This window comes from Macrobrachium rosenbergii, chromosome 12, assembly GCF_040412425.1.
Source record: "Macrobrachium rosenbergii isolate ZJJX-2024 chromosome 12, ASM4041242v1, whole genome shotgun sequence".
NCBI classification, from domain to species: Eukaryota; Metazoa; Arthropoda; class Malacostraca; order Decapoda; family Palaemonidae; genus Macrobrachium; species Macrobrachium rosenbergii.
The window spans coordinates 107,774,334-107,788,122 of NC_089752.1; the positions used below are offsets into that span (position 1 = coordinate 107,774,334).

General features: G+C 39.2%; 2 protein-coding genes across 10 annotated transcripts in view; one reads left to right on the plus strand and one right to left on the minus strand.

Moving 5' to 3' along the window:
• Positions 1-13,789, minus strand: part of LOC136843853 (inversin-like) — a 649,403-nt gene that overhangs the window by 157,242 nt on the left and 478,372 nt on the right. The window lies entirely within an intron of this gene.
• The window catches only part of Eip63E (cyclin dependent kinase Eip63E), a 205,364-nt gene that overhangs the window by 78,557 nt on the left and 113,018 nt on the right, over positions 1-13,789 (plus strand). For all 9 annotated transcript variants that reach the window (XM_067112653.1, XM_067112652.1, XM_067112654.1 and 6 more), the window contains exon 3: positions 12,983-13,069. In XM_067112653.1, the coding sequence (XP_066968754.1) occupies positions 12,983-13,069 (87 nt within the window). The remainder of the gene's footprint in view (positions 1-12,982; positions 13,070-13,789) is intronic.

Here is a 13,789-nt window from a genome sequence, read left to right on the forward strand (position 1 = left end):
AATAATAATAATAATAATAATAATAATAATAATAATAATAATAATAATAATAATAATAAAACTATTGACAGATAGAACTCTCATGACCAGGATGATTTGACAGAAGTTTCAAAGGAAAGTATTTAGTTATTTTTACTCTGTACATACATAGATACATACATATCTATCTAACTATGTATTATCTATATATATATATATATATATATATATATATATATATATATATATATATATGTGTGTGTAAAGTGTGTGTATACACTATACATATATATATGTGTGTGTGTACATACATAGATACGTACATACCTATCTAGCTATGTATCTATCTATCTATATACAGTTATATATGTGTGTATACTGTATATATATATATATATATATATATATATATATATATATATATATATATATATATATATATATATATATGTATATATATATATATATATATATATGTATATATATATATATATATATATATAATGTATATATATATATAATGACCCTTAGTTCCTACAGCGGTTGCTGCAGTGCAATAAATGTGCATTGGACCATTTGTTACCCCATCATGGTCCTTTGATGTTTTCAATTTCGAAGTTTTATCTCCGGAATTGTCGATGCCACGTGCGGCCGAAGTCGGGGAAAAGAATTTTAATAAGAGCGCGGGACATTTTGAGAATTGCTGGACCAATTCGGCAAACTTTGCACTCCGGGCAATTGCAGGAATGTTGTCCTTCACGCCTAGTTATGTTTGTCTTGTACTCTCAGCCGAGGTCTGTCATTCACTGCTAGAATGTTGTCCTTCACTCTGGCAGTGTTAGCCTTCACTTCTTGCAGTGTTAGACTTTGCTCCTGTCTGTGTTAGCCTTTACTCCTAGCAGTGTTAGCCTTCACCATAAGCAGTGATAGCCTTCACTGCTAGCAGTGTTAGCCTTCACTCTCAGCAGTGTTAGCCTTCACTGCTAGCAGTGTTAGACTTTACTTCTATCTGTGAACCTTCATGCCTTTACTCCTAGCAGTGTCAGCCTTCACTATAAGCAGTGATAGCCTTCACTCCTAGCAGTGTTAGCCTTCACTCCTAGTAGTGTTTACCTTCATGTTAGCCTTCACTCCTAGCAGTGTTAGCCTTCACTCCTAGCAGTGTTAACCTTCACTCTTAGCAGTGTTAGCCTTCATGTTAGCCTTCACTCCTAGCAGTGTTAGCCTTCATGTTAGCCTTCACTCCTAGTAGTGTTAGCCTTCATGTTAGCCTTCACTCCTAGTAGTGTTAACCTTCATGTTAGCCTTCACTCCTAGCAGTGTTAGCCTTCACTGCTAGCATTGTTATCACATTTAGAAGTAAGATTGCCATATACCCGTAACGTCAAAAGTGACGGTAAATTAATGAGTGTACTTACATTTTTATCTGTTTATTTATTGAATTGTTGGTTTTTTTTTCTGGTATCTGGTCTCTTCTTTCTCTATCTCCTGTCACCTTCTGTTACTTCTTTCAAATGAACACCATAACATTCTTTGGAAGTTTGAATTTCAAGACGGTGATCTCTGTGAGCTTGTTCTATATTAGTAGGGTTCCTCTCTTAATAATAATAATAATAATAATAATAATAATAATAATAATAATAATAATAATATAGGGGGTGTGGTGACTGCAAATCCCGACCTAGGAACATTACATATAGATTCATTTTTCAGGTTTTTACATAAAAATTGGTAATATTATTGGTAATAATAATTCAAGCGTTGGACTGGTGTTGTCTGAACTGCAAGTCTATTCAAAGTGGACTCCAAAAATATGAAAAGTTCTAGGCTTTATGGGTGTCTGGTGGTCCCGTATGTGATGGAGCTTATTTGCTCTCGTGTTGGGGGGATGCAGTGGAATTCTGAAACTTTTGCACTTCGTCAAGGTCATATTGTTTTCCCCCCGTGTGGGGCGGTTAGTGCCGTCAGTGCACCTCACGCGGTGCACCGTAGGCATTACTTAAGGTTCTCTGCAGCGTCCCTTTGGCCTCTAGCTGCAACCTCTTTCATTCATTTTTCTGCACCTCCGTTCATGTTCTTTTTTTTCCATCTGACTTTCCACCCTTTCCAACAATTTTTTCACAGTGCAACAGCGAGGTTTTCCTCCTGGTACACCTTTCAAACCTTCTTAGTGTCAGTTTCCGTTTCAGCGCTGAATGACCTCATAGGTCCCAGCGCTTGGCAGTTGGCCTAAGTTTTATAATCCAGTCCATAGTGTGTTCCAGATTCCCAAAGATTTACCTTCGAAATTGTGAAGTGATCCCAGGTCGAGTTCTGAGACGGATGAGACTAAGAAAAACATGAACAACGTGAAGTTATAATTAGTCGTAATGTTTTCAGAGTAATTTCTTTTTGGCACGACGCCCTTGCGTTTACCTCGCGTCCTCGTTTGAAGGTAGACTTATTTGACATTTTAAAAACCTCTCATTACATGTTTGGGTCTTTGGCACGAGATTGCGTATCCTTCCGAATAATTGAAAGGCAGTTTATAATTGGGGAGGGGGTGGGGTGGTTGGGACTACTTCGTAGTTCATTTTAGTGGATAATTGCGCTCCTCGCCTTTTTATTCCGTCCAGAATGAAAGAGAGAGATTACTGAAATGGAATTCCCTGATACAGGGATAAGAAGCAGTGCATAAGCTACCTGGAAGCTCTTTGCACATTTCCATGAGAGAGAGAGAGAGAGAGAGAGAGAGAGAGAGAGAGAGAGAGAGTCCGTAAACGCAAAGCGTGCAGGATCTGCATAGTTTGTGACGTCAGTGGGAAAGTATGAGTCACCTGTATTGATACTACCAGTGGGCTGGCTGGATCAGTGTGAGGATGAGGATGAGGGCGAGGGTGAGGGTGAGGGTTAGGAGGAGGAGGAGCAGGAGGAAAGGAGAGTTTGGAGTTGGGTCGACGTAGCGTTGCGAGCAGTGAATAGTGGCTCTCCCTCCCAGGCTCCCCCCACCCCACTCTCTATACAGTACGGTAGATGCTTCTTCTTCTTCAGTATCAGCCGAACCTTAAAGTCGAGAGTCTCTCTCTCTCTCTCTCTCTCTCTCTCTCTCTCTCTCTCTCTCTCTCTCTCTTTTGGGTGCGTCATTCGTCCACCGCCCTCTTCTGCTTCTCTCCCCCAACACTTACGACCTTTGGTCATTTCGAGCTCAAAGAAGAAGAAGAAGAACGTTTGTTTCCCAAACATTTTCGTTTGGCCTTTCCGTTTATGTGGCTGACCCCCTACGGGTGGGAAACTATGTCCAGCGTTCTTCAGCACTTTTAAAGAAGAGATTTCCTTGCAACAGTTGTTGTACGCAACGAAGTTTTTCTAAATAATGCAAGGGAACTTTTTGTAAATCACTTTATGAAGATGACTGACAGATCTGTAGAATAATAACGCGGTTTTATTGATGCTTCTTGCCCCTAAGTGTCCCCTCCCCCCGAGGCCAGGGGATTGTGCCCACGCCAGCTGCATGTCTGTGTTTATTTTTGTGTATAAAGGGCGCTCTTTATAGGCTGTAAATTTGTGAGTTTGTGATGGGATTTTGTATATATATATATATATATATATATATATATATATATATATATATATATATATATATATATATATATATATGTATATATATGTACATATATATATGTATACAGTATATATGTACACACACATATATATATATATATATATGTGTGTGTGTGTGTACATATTTATATACATACACACACACACATATATATACATATATATATATATATATATATATATATATATATATATATATATATATGAGAGAGAGAGAGAGAGAGAGAGAGAGAGAGAGAGAGAGAGAGAGAGAGAGAGAGAGAGTGGATGGATGGATGGATAGACATAACAATAAAGAGAGAGTGACAGACAGACAGAGTGACAGAAAGAAGGGTTGATAGATACAACAAATAGAGAGAGAGAGAGAGAGAGAGAGAGAGAGAGAGAGAGAGAGGCGGCAACAGAGCTAAACTAAACAAGTCTCGGCCAAGAAATTCTTTAGCTGCTGACTCAAGAGTGGATTTATCTCTGTGCGGAAAATTTTGCGCTGCATGATTCGTTTCAGTTACCTGCATTGAGCGCTTATTATGTATAATTTTCTTTTACGTCTATTTCCTTCAAAAGACCAAATCACTCCATACAATTCTGATCATCTCATCCAGGCTGACCTTTTTATATTATTATATTGAAACAGTTCACCTCCCCGGCGTCCACATTTTATTCTCATGTGCTTTCAGCATCTACACTTCACTTCCATAAAGGAGAGTTGGCTTAACAGTCCCGTCTTTCATTCCAACTTTGCTTCCTGAAGGCCCTCTTGTTGTGCAGCTGTTCTTTCATCCTACAGTCATTCATTACATTTACTTCCAAATATATGTGTGAATCGACTACCTGTACTTCATTTTTCCGCTGTTCCATAATCTCTCCTCTCCCATATTAATTCCACTTCCCTTATAATCCTACTTTTGCTGACAATGCAGCGTTTCTCTATTATGAACAGTTTCAGAATCTTCCGCCAGTCTCTGCAGCTTCTTTTCGCCTTCACCAACTAATACCAGATCATCTCCGAACATCAGCCACTCAACGCTAACCCTGTCCTCTTTTATTGTCCAGGAAATTTACAAGCAAATTTGCTTTTCTTTTCTTGGCTATTGTTATCACTTCATGCGTAACATTAAATAGCCATGAAAACATGACCTGCTCTTGTCTGACACCCACTTTACACGAAACAAATCCCTCATATCTTCATCATCTAACTCAGACTTTTATTTTTTTCATGATATCTTCTAATTGTTTTCAACAGGTTACCTGTTATACCCAAGTCCCCGACTACATCAGTTGAGTCAAGAGCTTTTTCTAGGTCCATGTTTGCCACATTGTTTCCCTTTTATTTTCAACTTTGTTAAATAACAGTTCCATGGCGAACACTTAATCGGTGCAGCCTCTTCCTCGTCTAAACGCAGTTTCTACTTTCCCTCCGTCTCCTTTCTTCAAACCTGCTTTCTCTGTTAAAACCCCATCAGGCATCTTTCTTCGGAACCCAAGTAGAGGCATGATCAGGTGGTGTTTTGACCCTGCAATTCTCACCATTACCTCTCTTGCTTATTCAGAAGGAAATTCATCCCGAAAATTCCGTGAGCTTCTCGTCTTTATCCAGACATACCTTGCACAGCTGTTCAGTGACTCAGTGGTGATGTCACTGCCTTGCTGCGTGTTTTTTCTCTTGTAATTCCACCAACAACTGGTTTCTGTCCATTCTTGAACCTCTTAATCGCCCTCTCACATCCTTTACCGTCATTTCCACCAGCATTCTCAAACACATTTAGCTCATCCCACACTTGTATAATGCAGACCTATCTCTCTTATATCCTCTGCATTCAACAACTCTACAAAATACACAATTTTTGACAGAGGGGTGCACCTCTTGTTGAATGGCTCATCTCTACTCGGGTTATTTTTTTATTTTAATTTCCTTTTATCCATTAACTCTTCTCCTTTTCTCAATGTAACGTTTTTCTCACTCAAGTTATCTATATCAATACCTCCAAGATTTTAGTATTCTGTAAAAGAAAACTATTGTGCCGGCTTTGTCTGTCCGTCCGCACTTTTTCTGTCCGCCCTCAGATCTTAAAAACCACTGAGACTAGAGGGCTGCAAAGTGGTATGTTGATCATCCACCCAATCATCAAACATTCCAAATTGTAGCCCTCTAGCGTCAGTAGTTTTTATTTTATTCAAGGTTAAAGTTAGCCATAATCGTGCGTCTGGCAGCGATATAGGACATGCCACCACCGGGCCTTGGTTAAAGTTTCTTGGGCCGCGCCTCATACAGCATCATACCGAGACCACCGAAAGATAGATCTATTTTCGGTGGCCTTGATTATACGTTGTACAGAAAACTCTCGACTGCGCCGAAGAAACTTCGATGCATTTTTTTACTTGTTTCGCTTTGTCCTTGCATAAATTATCAGTCCTCTGCGCAATCATTTCTTCTGTTGTGCATCCGTTCCTTGGATCATCTCACATTAGTTTCCTTCCCTAAACACGTATCTTCTTCCCATCACAGACTGGCTTCCTTTATACCTCATGGTAGATGCGGCGCTGGTAACCTCGTCCTTGAAGTTTGCGCATATCCCGATCTTTTGTGGGGTTCAGATTTATTCGTCCATCGTTCGAAAAATATCGATTCGAACCTGCTTACACCAACAAAAATTCCCCATGCTTCATGATTATCCACCAAACGTAATCCCATCTCCCCCCCTCTCTCTCTCTCTCTCTCTCTCTCTCTCTCTCTCTCTCTCTCTCTCTCTCTCTCTCTGATCACCAATTCCTTCAAGAATGTTTATTATTCCCCAGTTTCTGCTTGAGCCACTTTAGTGATCGCTTTTATATTTTTTTTTTTTCACAAAATTTTGACGTACTCGTCATGATGCACTTGTTGGTCATTTGTATATTTTTAAAATAATTTTATACCGAATGAAAAAAAATTATATGAATGTTAGTGATCCTGTAGTTATGACACCATATAAAGCACTGTCAGTCTACACTATTTTGTACACTATACATTATAGACTTTGTAGTCCCTTCCTTTCCTGTGCTATTCACACCTAATGTTTTGTCAGATTGGCTGCAATTTGCCCATTCATCTTTCATAACTCACGCTTGATATCTAAGCCAACAAAGCGGAACATTACCCATGACAGTTTTCGTAATTCTCTAAGATAAGTCATATTGTGGTTACTTTCGTCAGGAGCACGTTTTCAGAATATTATTAAGTCTTCACCTACCTTTGTTTTTCTTTCTATATCCGTAGACACGATACTGGTTCATTATTATTCTAGGAAGCGTCTCAAAATGTTGCTCTAATATTTGATGACAACTTTTTCATGCATTTTAATCGTATGCTGTGGGGAGTAGTCTCTGAAGTTCAAAATTCAACATTCTCTTAGCTAAGCTAATATATTTATTTTTTATGAGGTCCACAATAATATATCGATGGTAGAATGGGAGACTTTATAAAAATGTATAAAAAGCTTTCGAACCCTATCCTGGGTTCATCTTCAGTCCAACTCAACTCAACTCAAGATAAACCCAGGATAAGGTTCGGAAGCTTTTTATACATTTTTATAAAGTCTCACATTCTACCATTGATAATTATTGTGGACCTTATACACTCGGCGTTGAGAGTCCTACACATTATATTTATTATAAAAATAGTGTTACGAGACCATGAGCTGATTATCAACCCTAACAGGGCTGGCCCGAAATACTTGTTTTTAGTTATATTTTTTATTTATATTTTGTCAGTTAAATTACAATTTAACAAAAACTTTATAATTGGATTAATTGCAAATGTTGAAGTTTGACAAAATTTCGCTGGTGGATTTATTTCCAAAACTTGATGTTGATTATATTTTGTACATTCACGCAATAAATGTTTGTTATCGTTACTTTACATTCAGAGCATTCAGGAGCAGGGCCATGTGGATTATTCGTTAGATGTTCTTGTGTCAGACGAGAATGGCCTATTCGGAGACGTGTCAGAATTACTTGTGTATGTAAACATGAGCTTTTAGGCTTTTTTTTGGTAAATTTTGTATAGTTTTGCCTGGTATTAGGAAAGACGAAACATGTAATCCTGTGCTAGAACTCTGAATGGATGGGGAACATGTTGACAATAAAACTGCATTGTGAATTTGTTAAGGCCAAATGTGGGAAATAGGAAAATTGCTCACTCTGAAACAGAGGTAAGACACAAATCTAGCAAGTAAAAAATGCGACGAAGTTTCTTCGGCGCAATCGAGTTTTCTGTACAGCGTATAACCACGGCCACCGAAAATAGATCTGTCTTTCGGTGGTCTCGGTATAATACTGTATGAGCCGCAGCCCATTGAAACTTTAACCACGATCCGGTGGTGGCCTATCCTATATCGTTGCCAGAAGCACGATTATAGATAAATTTAACCTTAAATAAAATAAAAATTACTTAGGCTAGAGGCCTGCGATTTGGTATGTTTGATGATTGGAGGGTGGATGATCAACATACCAATTTGCAGCCCTCTAGCCCCAGTAGTTTTTAAGATCTAAGGGCAGACAGAAAAAGTGCGGACAGAATAATGTCCGGACGGACAGACAGAGCCGGCACAATAGTTTTCTTTACAGAAAACTAAAAATCTTTGGTTTGGAGTAGCCTTCACAGGTACAGCATTTATAAACATAAGGCAAACTGGGTTCATTGCCCTTTCCCTTTAATAGTATGAAGTCCCTAAGGAGGTTATTTTTGGCGCCTAAGCTGAAGTGGCTGAGGGTTCCTGGCAGCCGCTTTGTGACTTCATTGAACTTTTCAATAAGACCACTGTAATATAAACAGGGGTATTTAGTATAATGATGCATTTTACCCCAAAAGCGTTATTCCTCTCTCTCTCTCTTTGTTTATAAATTGAATATAGACTTTAGGCCAAATGCCAAGCGCTGGGACCTATGAGGTCATTCAGCGTTGAAGCTGAAATTGACATTAAAATGTTTGAAAGGTGTAACAGGAGGAAAACCTCAAAGCAGTTGCACTGTGAATCAATTGTTAGGAGAGGGTGGAAAGTAAGATGGAAGAAAGAGAATATGAAAGAAGGTACAGTAAAGGGAACGAAAGAGGCTGCAGCTAGGGGTCGAAGGCACGCTGCCAAGAACCTGAAGTAATGCCTGCAGTGCACCGCATGAGGTGCACTGACGGCACTACCCACCTACGGGGGCTCTTTGTTTATAAATAATGTACTGTTGTTTAAGAGTTAATAACTTGTTAGTTTTCTGTAAAAGAAAACTATTGTGAAGGCTTTGTCTGTCTGTCCGCAATTTTTCTGTCCGCCCTCAGATCTCAAAAACTACTGAGGCTAGAGGGCTGAAAATTGGCATGTTGATCATCCACCCTCCAATCATCAAACATATCAAATTTTAGCCCTCTAGCCTCAGTAGTTTTTATTTTATTTAAGGTTAAAGTTAGCCAAAATCGTACTTCTGGCAACGATATAGGATAAGCCCACCACAGAGCCGTTGTCAAAGTTTCGTGGGTCGCGCCTCATACAGCATTATACCGAGACCACCGAAAGATAGGTCTATTTTAGGTGGCCTTGATTATATGCTGTAGCGACTGTACAGAAAACTCGATTGCGCATAAGAAACTTCGGCGCATTTTTTAATTGTTGCTGTGGCTGCTGCATTTTGGTTATTCTGAAATAGTCAATTCCACTCTGATTGGTTTTCAAGTATGTCCTGCGGTCTATGGACTTTACATTTAGCGACAGGATGGACATTACAACCAGACTTGATATCCGGCGGAAAAATTAAAACTATAAATAAATAGGATTAATTCACGGGAAGTTTCAGATTCTTGACAGCTTATGAACATCATTGTAGCTGGAGAGTCTTACGAGATGGTATTAAAAAACAAGTACAAAATGCGCCAAAGTTTTTTTCTGCGCAATCGAGTTTCTGCACAGGCGCTACAGCGTATAATCAAGGCCACCGAAAATAGATCTGTCTTTTGGTAGTCTCGGTGTAATGCTGTATGAGCCGCGGCCCATGAATCTTTAACAGCGACCCGGTGGTGGCCTATCCTATGTTGTTGCCGGAAGCACGATTATGGCTAACTTTTACCCTTAAAAAAAATAAAAACTACTGAGGCTAGAGGGCTGCAATTTGCTATGTTTGATGATTGGAGAGTGGATGATCAACATTCCAATTTGCAGCCCTCTAGCCACAGTAGTTTTTAAGATCTGAGGGCGGACAGAAAAAGTGCGGACAATAAAGTGTGGACGGACAGACAAAGCCGGCACAGTAGTTTTCTTTTACAGAAAACTAAAAGTATCATTAAGCTGATTAGGGGAAGGATCTCAAAATGTTGCTGTTTCAGCTGACAGTTATTGTTTAATCGATAAAGTTTAAGCGAGAGGCGGTCTTGGGTCATGCAAAACAATGCAGAGCAAAACCACCTGTTGATGGAGAATTAGTGCATCATAATCCTGCCTTTAGAAAGATGAAAAAATAAACACCTAATGTGGCAGAGGTAAGATTACGATGTGTCTGAAATGATAAGTATCCTTTCCTTCTTGCTTTGTGGTGTTCAGGAGATGCTAAAGTTGACCAATTAGACTTGGCAGTAAAGCATACTTCAGATAAAGTGGAAGGGCTTTGGTCAAGAATCACATAAATTTTCGGCTTTGGCAGTGGTCAAGAATCACGTGAACTTTCTGCTTGGGCAGTGGTCAAGAATCACGTAAACTTTCTGCTCGTCCATTGGTCAAAAATCACGTAAACTTTCTGCTTGGGCAGTGGTCAAGAATCACGTAAACTTTCTGCTCGGGCATTGGTCAAGAATCACGTAAACATTTTGCTTGGGCAGTGGTCAAGAATCACACAAACTTTCTGCTTGGTCAGTGGTCAAGAATCACGTAAACTTTCTGCTCGGGCATTGGTCAAGAATCACGTAAACATTTTGCTTGGGCAGTGGCCAAGAATCACACAAACTTTCTGCTTGGTCAGTGGTCAAGAATCACGTGAACTTTCTGCTTGGGCAGTGGTCAAGAATCACGTAAACCTTCTGCTTCGGCAGGTATTTTGCAGAGTCCCTGCAATATGGTTTGTACCCTGCAGAAGCCTTTCGTACTTAGCCCAATTCCACAAGCAGGGCAGCTTCCTGTATGGCCAATGTATATCTACTACCACAGCTTCATGTGCAATTAACATTACAACGAATGGATGGTGATGTAATGTTACCTAATGTCGTGACATTTTACTGGAAAGCCGTTAGGCCCAGTCACCTACAACGTGTATGTGGGTCCATCTGTAGTTTGTGTAGGGAGTAATAACACAGAGTCATATAAGGAGTCTCCTGCTAATCCCGTTCAGCAGAACAGAAACCCGGTTTGTTATATAATAGTACGAGATCTTTGTAACACCTAAATCCTTAATATGTAGATACAAATGCTCATTTGACGCACCTGCTATTCCTTTGCCAAAGAGCAGGTTTCAGTAACCTCCTTTCGCGTTTAAAAGTGATTTCCACAGGAAGATCGCCCCTGCTCTATCCATGATTATCCTCACTAAGGGTCTTGAATCTCCAGCTGATCACCCATTGATGATCTCTTCCATGGGCAGGTGTAACGGACTTGATCTGATCTCAAGCTGCCTTTGTTCCGGATTATTGCACCTTTTCATCCCTCCGACTGCTTCACCCTTCTTTCTTCCAGATGCTTAGAAGCTTGAATAATGAATATTTTAAGCATCCTGTTCCTCCTTGCTCCACTTTTTCACCACCTTTGTACTTTCTCCACTTTGTCGAGCATGCAAACCTACTCTGCAGATAATAAATTCCAAACTCATTGTTATGTCTCACTCCAACAAATGCTTGTAAATATATGCACAATAGCTCCTGATACTGTAAGTCATTTACATAAATTTGTACAGTGGTATCTATGGTGTGGTTTAATAATTATAGAAGTTTTATAATTAATAATATATAATTTTTTTGGTGTTTTGTGGACATTAAAGTGTGATAATATTTACTGCTTTATTCCATTTTGATGTTCATTATTTTTGTGTGACACAGTTATGCTGATTTCTGTATGGTGCATGATAATGTACCTGAGAGAGTGACTGGTTTGTCATAAAAGTAAGTCTGAGACATGAGTTTGTTTAAATAGTTTTAAATATCCTGATGGATGGAGTGATGAGAGAAGTCAGGAATGAAAGATGTAAATGACAGGTTATGAGATTAGAAAAAGGATCACGAATTGATTGCAGAATTTCTAGAGTTTGCAGGTGATGAAGCGTTAACTGGTGACAGTGAAGAGAATATGCGGAAACTGGATAAAGAGTTGAAAAGTTGTGGTACACTGTAGGCATTACTTAAGGTTATTTGCAGTGTCTCTTCAACCCTAGCTGCAACTCCTTTCATTCCTTTTTCTCTACCTCCATTCATATTCTCTTTCTTCCATCTTGCTATCCACGCTCCCCTAACAATTGTTTCATAGTGCAACTGCCAGCTTTTCCTCCTGCTACACCTTTCAAACCTTCAACTGTCAATTTCCGTTTCAGCGCTGAATGACCTCATAGGTCCCAGCGCTAGGCCTTTGGCCTAAATCCTATATTCCATTCCATTGCGTGAGGGTAAATGAAATCTAGAAGGAAGGATGACTGAATGCTAGAACAGAAGGTGGAAGAACAGAAGTGATTGATTTCAATCTTATGTTTGAGAGTAAATGTAGTGAGCAATGGCAGTGTGAAAGAAAAGGCGAGTCACAGAATAGGTGTAGCAAGTAAGGTAGAAGGGATTGTGGATAAGGAAAAAACAGAGTAGACACTTATGAGTACAACTGTTTTGGTAGAGTGATTAGCACAGGTGAAAAGATGAATGTGTGTGTTTAGGAGGGTCGACCTGCTGCTGATGAGTCGTCTGTGAAGGGTAATAAACAGCCAGTTTGTATAAGCTTGTAGCTAAATGGTTACATCGACGTTTTCGTAGTTAAAAGGTGAACGTTGAGGTGACTTTTGCATTATGGGGGCTGATCCCCATTGGGGACTTCAATTCACACACACACACACACACACATATATATATATATATATATATATATATATAATATATAATGTATATAAATATATATAAATATATATATATACATACATATATGTATATATATATATATATATATATATATATATATATATATATATATATATATATATATTTATGTATACACACACATACATATGTACATCCACAAGCACAGAAATATTAAATCACAAACATCGTTGAATATCGAATTCATTGCACATTGTGAATAACTTACAACCAAAGAGAATTATACGTGTATATGTGTGTGTGTGTGTGTGCGCATGCGTGTGGTTGTGTTTACAGTGCGCATTTACATTCGCCGCAAAAAGTGACGTGTATTTTTCTTATCTTTTCCAGATGTGGTGATGAGGGAGAAAAAAGGAGGAGCGCTAAGCAAAGTTCAAAAGCTCAAAAGACGCATATCACATAGTTTTGGAAAATTAGGTGAGTAATGTAACAAGTAAGATATTCGCCGAAGTTTCTTCGGCGCAATCGAGTTTTCTGTACAGCGTATACTCAAGGCCACCGTAAATAGATCTATCTTTCGGTGGTCTCGGTATAATACTTTATGAGCCGCGGCCCGTGAGACTTTAACCACGGGCCGATGGTAGCGTGTTCTATATCGCTGCCAGACGCACGATTATGGCTAACTTTAACCTTAAATAAAATAAAAACTACTGACGCTAGAGGGCTGCAATTTGATACGTTTGATGATTGGAGGGTGGATCATTAGCGTACTAATTTGCAGCCGTCTAGCCTCGGTAGTTTTTAAGATGTGAGTGCGGACAGAATAAAGTGCGAACGGACAGACGAAGCCGGCACAATAATTTTCTTTTTACGGAAAACTAAAAAAGCATTTTCCCATTACAGTTATTATCTCTCAGATTTACGCATTTTGGAAACAGTAGGACTACCAGATGACACAACCAAACGCGGGCAAATAAGTTTCTAGCACCTGACAGTTGAACGCCTAACTTGATTGATATCGTGGCAACGCCGTCCCCCTCGCCAGATAAAAAAGTAAAAAAAAAAATAAAAAAACTCACGAGTGCTTTTTTTTGGAGCACTTTTTCTGTTTTTTTTTTTTATTGCTGTTTCATCGTGTTTCGAACACCGTAGGGGGGGAGTGCCGTCAGTGCACCTCATGTGGTGCACTGTAGGCAT